This window comes from Miscanthus floridulus, chromosome 19 (genome assembly GCF_019320115.1).
Source record: "Miscanthus floridulus cultivar M001 chromosome 19, ASM1932011v1, whole genome shotgun sequence".
Classification (NCBI taxonomy): domain Eukaryota; kingdom Viridiplantae; phylum Streptophyta; class Magnoliopsida; order Poales; family Poaceae; genus Miscanthus; species Miscanthus floridulus.
In genome coordinates, this window is record NC_089598.1 from 103,222,574 (window position 1) to 103,234,613 (window position 12,040).

At 44.6% G+C, this 12,040-nt stretch overlaps 1 protein-coding gene across 2 annotated transcripts; it reads right to left on the reverse strand.

Moving 5' to 3' along the window:
* Window positions 1-6,509: 6,509 nt before the first annotated feature.
* LOC136527404 (GATA transcription factor 20-like) lies at window positions 6,510-11,112 on the reverse strand. Of its 2 annotated transcripts, none has more exons than XM_066520124.1 (7): window positions 10,588-11,112; window positions 10,402-10,482; window positions 10,178-10,290; window positions 9,454-9,585; window positions 8,460-8,565; window positions 7,704-7,778; window positions 6,510-6,892 (listed from the first exon to the last, which is right to left on the reverse strand). In XM_066520124.1, exons 1-7 carry the CDS (start codon window positions 11,038-11,040, stop codon window positions 6,800-6,802), a joined length of 1,053 nt encoding a protein of 350 aa, XP_066376221.1. In that variant the 5' UTR covers window positions 11,041-11,112; the 3' UTR covers window positions 6,510-6,799. The 2 variants fall into 2 exon arrangements, with proteins under 2 accessions (XP_066376221.1, XP_066376220.1); XM_066520123.1 differs by having other exon boundaries at window positions 6,510-6,895.
* Window positions 11,113-12,040: the final 928 nt, after the last annotated feature.

Consider the following 12,040-nt stretch of genomic DNA (forward strand, 5'->3'; position numbering starts at 1 on the left):
CGGCGCCAGCCATGGAATGCTTCTTGAAAACACTTTTAGTTAACTGCAATGTACTTGCTTGTCAAATTTGAGATGTCAATTTGCTCCTTTTTTTATTCCAGTTCGACTCTACCTTCAGTTTGATCATCTGGCCGAAGCCATAGTTCACAATGTATATGCACAATATAATAGTTTATTTTCAATTCTGTGACTCCACTGAACTGGAATCAAGTTCGTGCATGAAACTGAACTGAACTGCATTTCACAATGCATCCTAACTGAACAGCATACACATCGCATAAAAAATAGCTTGACAAACTTCAGAAGAACCACTATTTGGTTTCCAATAATTCCTACTACAACAGACAGTAGCAGCTAGATGTCCGTGCTGATGCTTGGCTTCACTACTGCTATGTTCTTCAGTGCCTTTTCTCATTGTCTTCAGTACCCGGCTACAACAGACAGTAGCAAACTAGCAACAGACTGCTATGTTCTTCAGTGCCTTTTCTCATTGGCTTCAGAACTAACATGTCGAGCCAGCTGGGCGGAGACGCAGCCGCGGGGGTGAGCTATGACGGCGAGAGGCGCAGTTTGGCGGCCCGGCAACGGCGTCGAGGCAGCTGGGCGAGGCCGCGGCCACGGTGGTGAGGTGCGACGGCTGAGAGCCGCAGCTCGGCGGGCCGGCAACGGCGTCGATCCGGCTTGGCAGGGCGACGGGTGCGGCCAGCCGCGCATGGAAGGGCGGCGGCGGCGGAGAAAGGCGAGGCGGAGGGCGGGCCGCTCACGTGGCGAGATCTCGCCTGCGACCGAAGGACCTGGATGCGCCGGCGGTGGCCAGATGGAAGGACGCGCGATCCGCGGCTCTTGCGCGAATCGACGCGCTGCCAGCCGGAACGACGGACCAGGCTCCTGTTTGCGCTGGGGGGTTTTCACAAAACAACGCAACTAGTGTGCTAATTGCGGGCGTTTAATTGCAAAACGCGCCCACCTCTATCTGAAGCCATCGGATGCAGATCCAGCGGTCCAGATTGATGGTTTCCAAAGTTTGCACATAAGCTTGGTTTCCACCTGATCCGTTGCCCCTAGAGTAGACTGTTTTGTACTATCACATATCATTGCAGAAGCAACAAATCATTTCAGGAGGAACAAATCAGTTGCGACTTGTCTCGCTTAATTTAGTGCGTGTGTTGGCGGGGCGGCTTCTCCTGCACCTTGTACCGTAGTGATACTGTTTATTGAAGTCGTTTTTCTTTCTCTGTCAAAATGAACCGGGAGCCGGAAGAAGCCATGATCGAGGCTCCTCCGGCTCCGACTCCTATCGTACTGTAGCACAGAGACGGAGCCCGAAAAAGCCTTGCCAATCACGCTCTTAATTTTATTATTATCAATTATTTGTGCACTTACCTCAGATGGATCCATAGAAGCAATCAAACATGATCTTGTACTGAACAGTGTTACCCTAAACGCTAAACGGTAAACAGTTGGTCACCTACCGTTTAACCCATTATTCGGGCAAAACGGATGTTTAAACGGGAAAACGGCCGTTTAAACGGTCAAAAACAACCGATTAAACGGAAACGGTGTACCACCGTGTAGCGTTTAAACGGTGTGTAAACAGGCTAAACGTCCGTTTAGGTGAAGAGTGGTACTGAATCACACCATTCCATACACCCATCCAAACAAAAATCATATATCATCCCATACCGGTAACCAAACAATCGAACACGTACCATGTCATCCTGACTTGTCTCGTTCATAACCCCCACGTCCAACCAAACACTGTACTCCTTTGTCCTAGATACGGATTTACCCTACACCATAGTAACCAAGCAATCCCTATATTTTGATATGAAAACCTTCGTCACTGTGCTATTCTTGTTGGACTTAATTGGGCTTAACTCAACCTTGGGTAGTTCGTTAAATCAAAAAAAGTTAAGGTTCACAATAAATGTTGTGTGTAATAACTTTATTAGTCTCAGCGAGGGAAATTGACTAACCAGATCTAAATTAGAAACCATGTACATACGACAACCGAGACCGGCCCTAGCCCATTTTGTATCGATTCGCTTAGTCGTAAATGATCGTGGATTATAAACCAGAACAATATTTTTCTCACGTCACACCAACAGCAATAATAATCCACCATTATTTCCGACTAAACGAATAGGCCGTCCATTCGGTGGCTTCCTGCAAAGGAAAAAGTCTACTTAACCCCCCACCTTTCATACATGGTCTACTTCACCCCACAACTATGAAACCGTCTGTTTTACCCCCTGAATTTTCCAAAACCGTCTATTTTACCCCCCGGGCGGTTTTTGACAGCGGTTTTGCTACAGTAACAGCGGTTTTGCTACAGTAACGTTGGGTTTGCTACAGCAATGGTGTGCTTGAATTTCCTTTTTTTATTTTCGGTGAATCTTTGAAAAATCACAGTAAATCATAGAAAAATCATAAAATAAAAAATCTAGTTTTGTTGGACTCCACATGAGTAGATCTACATAGTGAATATATAATACGGTATGCTTTAGTACAAAATTTTCACTGTAGCCTTGGATTAATTGGAAAATCTAATTTTATCTGTAATTAATTGGAATAATTCATAGCTGCAGCTTCTATGGTCCAATTGTGGCGAAATTTTTATGGTACGCTAATTATTGTATGCTTGAACTATAGTAAAAATTTCGTACTCATTGGACTATATATAACTTAGTTATAGATAAATTCTAATTAATTATAGACAAAATTGGATTTTCCAATTAATCTAAAGCTACAAAAAAAAATTTGTACTAAAGCATACCGTATTGTATATTTACTGTGTAGATCTACTCATGTGGAGTCCAATAAAATTAGATTTTTCATTTTATGATTTTTCTATGATTTTTAAAAAATTCACCGAAAATAAATAAAAAAAAGAAAATTCAAAACCACCGGCACTGTAGCAAACCCACCGTTGCTGTAGCAGACCCGCTGTTACTGTAGCAAAACCGCCGCTGAAAACCGCCCAGGGGGTAAAATAGACGGTTTTAGAAAGTTCAGGGGGTAAAACAGACGGTTTCATAGTTGGGGGTGAAGTAAACAAGTATGAAAGGTGGGGGGTGAAGTAGACTTTTTCCTGGGGGGTGAAGTAGACTTTTTCCTCCTGCAAACGCCCACTCCGCTCGTTTTAGCGGAGCCAGGCTTGGCTAGCGCGCGCAGAGTACTCGTCTCACCGCCCGTCGCTCGTTCACCCCCTACGCGCTCGCACGCCGCCGCACCTCTACCCCCTCCACGCTCGCACGCCGTCGCTCGTCCAACTTCTCTACGCTCGCGCGCCACTGCTCCTCCACCTCCTCCATGCTCGCGGCAGCGGGGTCGTCCGGCAGGGCTCACGTCGCGCGGCGGCGTCACGACCTTGGCCTCGCCAGGCGGCAGGGTCACGGCCGTTGGCTCGCTCGGCGGCAGGGCCGCCCGTGGAGCTCGTGTGGCGGCTTACCTGCATCCCCAACTTCGACGAGAGCCGAATGTAGATGCAGATGCAGCGGCGGCTAGACGCGGAACTGGTCCTGCCAAACGAGCGAGGCGCAGGCGGATAGATGGAGCCGCTCGAGCGAGGGGAACGCGCGGAGCACCTGCACGCGGAGGCGGCGGCGAGTGCGGCCCCGGTAGGTGCACGCGCGGAGGCGGCAGCACGAAGGCGAGGGTCTCGAGGGCGGAGAGGCGGGAGGCCACGGTGGCGAGCGGGCCCGACGAGGCCTTGATAGTCGCGGCCGAGTTGTTCTGCTTCCATGGCGAGATTGAGTTGGGAATGGAGCATGTGCTGTCGCCGGAGCAGTTGGCGTGCAACCGGCCTCTTCCACCTCGGTCACGTCCTTCCAGATCTCGCCGCTTCGGGTGGCAACGATGCCGCCATGGCTGTGCACGCCGACGAGCAAGAGCAAGCGGAGGAGGGAGAGAGGAAGAGCAGGCGCAGAGCAGGTGTTCGATGAAGGGTCTCTTTGGCACGGCCTGTGCCGACTTCGGCTTCATCTATTTTGCGCAAATCGAGGCACTGCAGCGTGAAGTCGTTTTGTAAGTCCGGGTTAAAATGAACTAGAAGCCGGAAAAAGTCAGTTTTTCTAGACTTCACCGGCTTTGGCTTCACCGGTGAAGACGTTTTGGATGAGCCGTGCCAAAGGAGGCTGAAATGTTTCAATAGGGGTAAACTTACCTGTTCATGGATGTGGTAATTCTACCTAGACAAAGCATCCAACCAAACGCATCCCAGGAAAACCAGGGTAAGCCAACCATTGCAACCAAACAAGTGTGTCTTGCACTATCCAAGTCAGGCTCTAGTTGTCCAGGCTTAGTTGGCTTGGCCGACGAGCTCTTAAACATGAGCCAAACACACCTTATATGTCGTGGCTACAAAAATTAATAGCATTGGGACTGCACTGAGACGGAGAAAAATGAAAGTCATGATGCGACAACTACGACAACCTCTGTCTCATGTGACTAGGCCATGACATAAGTAGCATGATGTCGGCGGTGGTTTGTCGCTCCTAGTTGTAACCCGTGTCAATACTGAAAAATGATAAAATCTACTTCTACTTGAACTGAGTGATGTAATAAAAGGGTCTCAGAGCAAGAGACATAAGAAATGGGATGGAAGCAAGGGTCTAAACTTGTCATTCATAAAAGTAAAAAAAAAAGGCGAAATGAGGGACAACGATGTAACAGAAAGAAGAGAAGAAAAACTGTGGAAGTGAGGGTGACATGAAACAGAAAAAATTTAATTAATGTGCTTTAATATTATATAAATGATTCAACTAAAAAAGATAACCACAACTTCACTAGGATTTAAGAATTTTGAAAGAAGACATAATGAATTGAACCCAATTCCTCGGAATCTATAAGAACTATTCGTTCGCACGTTAAAATAGCAAGGAAAACACAACCATGCTAACAAATCACCCTCCAAGGGTGCGTTTTGTAAGGACCTAGATTATCTTCAAAACGTTTGGGGTTTGGATTCTGTCGACAACACATTTCATGTGATGAATCGGAGCCATTTCATGTGATTGTCTAGCTAATAGGCTAGATATTAATTTTATAATAAGATATAAATTTTTTAAAATCATATAAATAACAATATATTTTAAGAACATTTTTGAACCAAGAAGAACTTAAAACTTAAATAGAACTCATTTTAACTTATGACAATAAAAAATATTATATGCAACTAAAAAAATACAATTGTTAGCTTACAAGTTTGGCAAAGAAACGTAGATGATTTGTATGCGAAGCCAACCTTTTGTTGATCGCTAATGCTGTGCTAGGGACGTTCGGACGAACGGACGCTTATGTTGGTGGGCCACAACAACCGACCAGCACTCTCCACTTACGTATCCGCTCATCTACTTGGCCCAAACATATCCGCTCATGAGCCCGGTCGTCTATGTTCTCTTCATTCACCCCATCATCGTGTCCGCACCGCCGCGGCGCTCTCCACCACGCCCGACCGGCCGCCATCCTCTCTCTCCACCGCACTTCAGCCCACCCGCTGTCGTCCTCTCTCTTCACGGCGCTCCAGCGCCGTCGCCCGCCGCGCCATACTTCCTCTCCACAGGCCATTCGCCTGCCGCGGCGTCCTCCACCTCGCCGAGCGCCTTCTCCACCGGAGCTACGCGCCACTCCACAGCATCGAGCTCTGTGCCGATGTCGAGTTCCGCATTGACGAGCCTCCATTTTCTCAAGCAGCAAGAAGACGTTGCGCTGAAAGCATGTTGCTATCGTATGTTTCAAGTGTTTCAGATGTTTCAAAGGTATGTTACAAGTGTTTCATACGGATGTTGAAAAAGTAGATCAGAATATTGCATATGATATAATTGTTCACGTATGTTGCAAACGTCGGTTCCCAATGTTTTATCTGTTTTTCAGACGTATGCTGCAAGTTTGTTTATCTGGATGTTGCATATGTTGTTTCACACATATGCTGAAAGTGTTTTATCTGGATGTTGCGCATGTTTTCAGGTGTTTTCAATTGTTTTTGTAAGTGTTTCAGATACATGTTTTCATGTATTTCATCTGTTTTCTTTTATATATTGCAACTGTTGTATCTAGTTATTTTAAAAGTGGCATACGGGATAGGAAGGGCGCGAGCGGTCCCGCGCAAGCAACGTGGCATGAGCCCCCGCATGGGCACGAGCAGGCGATGTCTGGGCAGCGTAGGCCCCACGTGGACGTGCCAAACAGACTGCAGCCACGGGACGTCCGGGGAAAGAGGGCCGTTTGCCGATTCGATGACAGGGTGCAAAAATGAGAATCATCCCAGGCCGATTCTAGTCGAAAGATTTCCGTGGTTTAGCCGCTTGGCACGGATTCTTGGTTTCAAAGGGCAGAATCCAGCAGCCTGTTTGGTTGGCTGATTCGTATCGTTGCTGGTTCATGAAGAAGTACTGCTGGCTAATTTACGTGAGAGAAAAATACTGTTGCAGCTGAAAATTTACGATCGATTACGACAAGCCACAACCAGACGAATAGGCTGCAGAACGTTTCCGTGTGCCGAAAGCTCGTAAGAACTGGGATCTTTGTATAACTACATGCACATAAGTAATGAACTTCATCGGTTCTTAACAGTCACGACTCACGACTCAAGATAAGAAACAAATTCGCTATAGCCGCAACGGCTGCAAACATGATTACACGGGATAAAACACTGTCGCAGCTCTTAAAACCTACAGGACGCAAGGATAAAAGGATTCCATATCTAAGCAGGCTCCAACTCAAGTTATAGTACAACACCTGACCGCCTACTGCAGAGATGATTGCGGGATGATGCTCGTGGCTTTACCCCATCGCTGGATTAAACACCACTACTTGATGACTCGTGGCCATTGGCCATGGCAGCTGCAGCATTCTCTAGCTCGGAGCCATGCACAGACATGGCACTTCCATTCTGCTGGAAAAAGTAGACAGCAATTAAGTTTCAACCAGTTAATTATTCAGAATACAAAGGCGTACAGTTTATATCAAAATAAACAAGGCATACAGGAGAAAGTAATGGAAGCTGTGAAAGAGCTGGAAGAGGATGATAAGATAATCCATCTTATACCGTCCCTAAAATACTATGAACTATGAAGAACCCTATCACTTTGCTAGCCTCAAGTGAAAGCAAGTAGATAACAATTCACCGGTAGTAATGGAAAGAGAAGATTAACAATAACTCTTGTTTAGTGGAGCAATAAATATATTTTTTTCGGTTTAAGTTTTAAGTCTATGGGAGGGATAGATGGAAAAGGCATGCACCTACTGTACTTGACAATGTTAAAAAGATCTGATCCATTTGTTAGAATTGGATACAATTACTAGGACAGAGATCATGTAAGGTGCATTGCTAGTCAAATACTCCCTCTATCCCCAATTAACTGTCGCCGTTGGTTTTCATGCTGAAAGTTTGACTCGATTTGTACAAAATACGTGCAACATTTGTATCTCCAAATAAATTTATTAAAAAACTAGATTCAAATATCTATCTAATGATATTAATTATGTACCATAAATATTAACATTTTTTTATATAGTCAAAGTTGTTTCTCGGGAAGCGAAAACGACAGATATTTAGGGATGGAGGGAGTAATTAGATAAGGAATCAACCAATGTGAGCCCAAGATTTTCACTTACAAACTTATAGGATAAGTCTAAAGCAAAAAGGATCCCCATCAAGCTTAGGTAGAAAACATATGCAAACAGAGAAAAGAAAAACTTACACCACCATCTAGAAGCGGAGCTGATTGCATAGCTTGAAGAGGTACAGGAGATTTTGATAGGTCCCTCAGGAGACCCTATAAAGACGTGAATGGACGATCAATCCTAGATTTACTTGTGGTTACATAATACTTCGTCTAAATTTACATGAACAGATTAATAAAACAAACATAAGTTTCTTAGTTTTAAAGGAGTCAGAAACAATTAGGTTCCACGTTGCAAGGTATTTTCTCTAATGCAATCATAATAAAAAACAGAAAAGATAAATGGGAAATTTTTGCATTTTATTACTAAAGCAGAAGCAGACAGAAAAAAAAGAGCGCAGCACCACCAGAAGAGTGCATGAGTACAGATTACAGACTACAGTGGCACAATATAAAAGATAGATACAAAGTGTTTTGTAAATTACAGGGTCAGCAAAATTTCAGTTTAGCATCGTGATTGTCAAGTAAGCACCCAAGGCACCCAGCAATACTTTCTTTTTCAATTTTTTTGAAGAAATTTAATACTAAGACAGTGGTTACATGTTACGTTGGGTCCATTTTATAGTTTACGAAAACAGCAATTGCCTTTCCAAGCACATTGGGGCAGGCTAAAAGGGGACCAGTAGCAAGGGTCATGGTTCTGGAACGTGGATTTCTTATTCACACGTGCCTCTTGGTCCATTACATAGTCTAAGCTATAAATAAATAAGTTTGAAGTTTCAATGATCACTAAAATCTAGGATCGTAATTGTACTGCTAAGCAATCATAAATACCTTATTTGCCCACATGAGGCCACAGGCATTGCATAGTGTTCTTGGTCCATCAGGTCCACGACGCATCATTGGTGTAGCTGTTGCATTAGTACCACAATGATGACATCTGAAAGAATTGGACGTCAGAACAATTCAGAAATGATATATTTATTACTTTTTAAATATTTAAAAGGAACTCCAATCACATGAAACATGAAAACATAATATCCACAAAACAAGAACCTTTTGAAAAAAGCATGTGTCAATACATGCTAGGTACCAACAAATGTTTCTTTTTCTTTTAGCAAACTAGCTTGTAATGTTGCACAACAGTTTGAAGTTTGACTAACCAGATCATGCCTAAACCAGCAGGAAGCTAATCTTAAACCACATTGTGGTACTAATATAAAAGGGCGGGCCTGGTGCAAGCGGTAGAGTCTTACCGCCTGTGACCGGAAGGTCCCGGGTTCGAGTCGCGGTCTCCTCGCATTGCACAGGCGAGGGTAAGGCTTGCCACTGACACCCTTCCCCAGACCCCGCACAGAGCGGGAGCTCTCTGCACTGGGTACGCCCTTTTATAGTCTGTGCAGTAAAGGCCTATCTAATCACCAGAACCAGCAAAGCTGGAGAATCATGACTGATGTGCATGGTAATCTTAGGAAGCAGAACAAAAAAGATTTCAACAGCTACGAACACCACAACATTTGATTGCTAAGATTGTAGGGGCATATCATGGGAGTAACAAATGAACATTCTATGTGCGGCTAGATGAGAACTGAGAAGTATTGAGGTACTATCATACTATGGTATCAACCAGCAAGATGTATAGTAACCACAGCATAGTTTATGGATTTTTTGTATTACATCTCAGATCTGTACTTCTTTCTTGTAATTGTTCCACTACAATGAAACTACAAGAAAATCTGCAATAGCATCTTTTAATCATCTCAAAACATTGCTGCATAAGTCAAACACCTGCAAACCACAAGCAAACTGGAACACTTCAGTAACTTACTCAGCAGCAGATGGAGGTCGGCCTTCAACTAATGCCCAATTTGGGGAGCCATCTACAGCTGCCATTTCTGATGCTGCTATTTCATCGGGCTTTGGTTTTGAAGATGTAAACTGACCTCGATTGCGCTGCATCCTGCAAATACAATAACCTTCTATGAGGAGGACTATTTAGCAGGATCCAATTGCAACATCCAACATACCACTTAATCTTATATATAAATCAAGAAACATCACAGCAATATCCACAACCATTGAAACAACAAAGCTGCTACGCAACCAAAAACTACTCAACACTCAACAGACTGATTAAGAAATAACGAAAACTAGTTAATTAGCTGTGTGACATACATGAAAACAGGTGAAACGAGAACATACAGCCACTTATGATTCGAAGCATTCCTAATGACTACCAAACAATATGAACTACTAAAAAAGAATACATAAAAAACAGGGCTGACAAAAAAATCGATCTATTCTAATCAGAATAACTTGGAAAATGCCACGGAGTTAGGACGTGCATCTCCCCACTAGGAACTACTTACATTTGAACAAATGTGCACAAGAGATGTACTCAGTTTCAAGGGGAATAGGATGTCATAAAAAAGGACAAATACTTTGTTTCCGGTATCACAATTAAGTTTATTGAGTTCCGACACAACAAAATTAATGGCACTTCAGATAGCACGAATAGAATACCCAGCCAAAGTTTAACAGCTATCACCAACCTAAGCGCAACTTCCTTCCGGACTGTGTAACGGATCTTCTTATCAAAATTCCGCTCCTTCCGCTTTTCCCTAAATCTCATCAGTGATGCCACCCGATGTGGAAAATTCAACCTCTGAAAGGAGAAGAGCAAATACACGCATGTGAACCATCCATTCCATTTTGCAGTTACTACGGACATAACTCACAGGCATTATACATAAGATTCAACGTCACTTATCCTAACCTTACTATAAGGTGCAGAGGACGACGCTCCACCCAGGCTGCTCAGCTCCCTCCCTCCAAGCAGCAAAAGCACGGCTTGGACCTGCAGACAAAACCAACAACTCTCATCAGTCCAGCGAATTGCATTGACTACAGGCAGAGAAAACAAGTTCACATCTACAGAAAGTGAGCAGGTGAGGAGAGGGACCTTATCAGGGGAGACGGAGTCGAACACATAGACCTCGCCCTGGAACGACAGGGTGAGCTGGTTGGTCGCCATGGGTGGCACGGTCCCAGGGACCATCGCCGAGTGCGGGTCCATCTGCGCGCCGGCGGCCGCCACCGCCGCGGCAGCAGCATCCGCGTCCATGGGAACGTGCTCCCCACCGATGCCGCCGTGCTGCCCTTCCTGCTCGTCCTCCTCTTCCATCTCGTCTTCCTCCTCGTCCTCGTCCTCTTCCTCCCCAACCTCCTGCTCGTGCACCTGTGGCTCCGCGGCGAAGCGGTTCAACGCCTCCGCCTCGGCGGCGGCCGCCACGAGGTGCTCCACCGACGGGGCAACGGCGGCGGGAGGCGGAGAGGCGATCTCGTCCGCCGGCTGCGGGTGCCGCTCGGGCCCCCGGCGGGGCTGGTAGGGCTTGCTTCCGTCGTGATGGGACATGGCGGTGAGGGATCGGATCGGACGATGGGGATGGGGGTGGAGGGTAACCCTAGCCCCTAGGATTGCGATCTGTTTTCGGTTTGGAGGGTGGAAATGGCTCCGCGACTGTCCGGGTTTTGTGGACAGATCGCAGCCGTCGGATCCACTAGTTTTGGTATACAGTGTTCCTAGGGTGTGTGTGAATTGTGGTATTGTTTGGTTTACTCTCACCTATTTAGTCATTTTTATCCAAATACTATGCTTAAATAGGACTAAAAAGTGTATTAGCCAACTAGTCATCCAAGTGTTGCTAAATGGGACTAAAGCTCATATTTTAGTCAGGCTACCTCACCTTTTAGTCACTTTGGATCCAAACACCCTAACTAAAAGGGACTAAAAGATCTCTTTTAATCTTTTTTAGTCCACCAAACCAAACAGTAGATGACTAAACTTTAACAGCTGGTTTATATGACTAAACTTTAGGAGGTGTGAACCAAACACGCCCTAAACTCTAAATAAATTTTTGCACCCTCCTATATAAGACCAAGTAAAAGGTTAAATACATTTTTTCTTATTTGCCAAGTGTTTTTGCCAGACTTTCTAAACAAATAACAAAAGATAACTTGGCTGCGTGGAATTATGTTCATAGATAGATTTATTATCAATAAAAATAAATTCCTCAAAAATAGTTTTACCTTGTATACCTAACCAATGTCATAAATGACATATTTTTTCAATAAAGAATACAAATTTATTAAAAAATTCATGTGTTTCTTATATTTTTGTTGTAAAAATGAATTGGTTTTCTATAAAACTCTCAAAAGTATTAGGGTTTTTATCACAATATAGATCCCTTATCGCTTCGGCTTTTCTTGCTAGCTATCTACTGTGGCAGAACCGCCTAATTTAATGCCTCACAGGAGTGCTTGTCTTTCATTAAACACTAAGCACTCGAGGGAGAACACTAAATTACTCGGTTCCGTCGGACACACCCTAGGGGAGAACCTGAAGATCCACAGTT

Excerpts from the sequence above, each read along its gene's own strand:
- LOC136527404 (XM_066520123.1), bottom strand. The coding sequence starts at position 11,040 with ATGTCCCATCACGACGGAAGCAAGCCCTACCAGCCCCGCCGGGGGCCC. Across the intron at positions 9,586-10,177 it reads CGGAAGGAAGTTGCGCTTAG|GATGCAGCGCAATCGAGGTC; the intron begins GTTGGTGATAGC and ends TTGTATTTGCAG. Across the intron at positions 8,566-9,453 it reads CGACCTCCATCTGCTGCTGA|ATGTCATCATTGTGGTACTA; the intron begins GTAAGTTACTGA and ends CAATTCTTTCAG.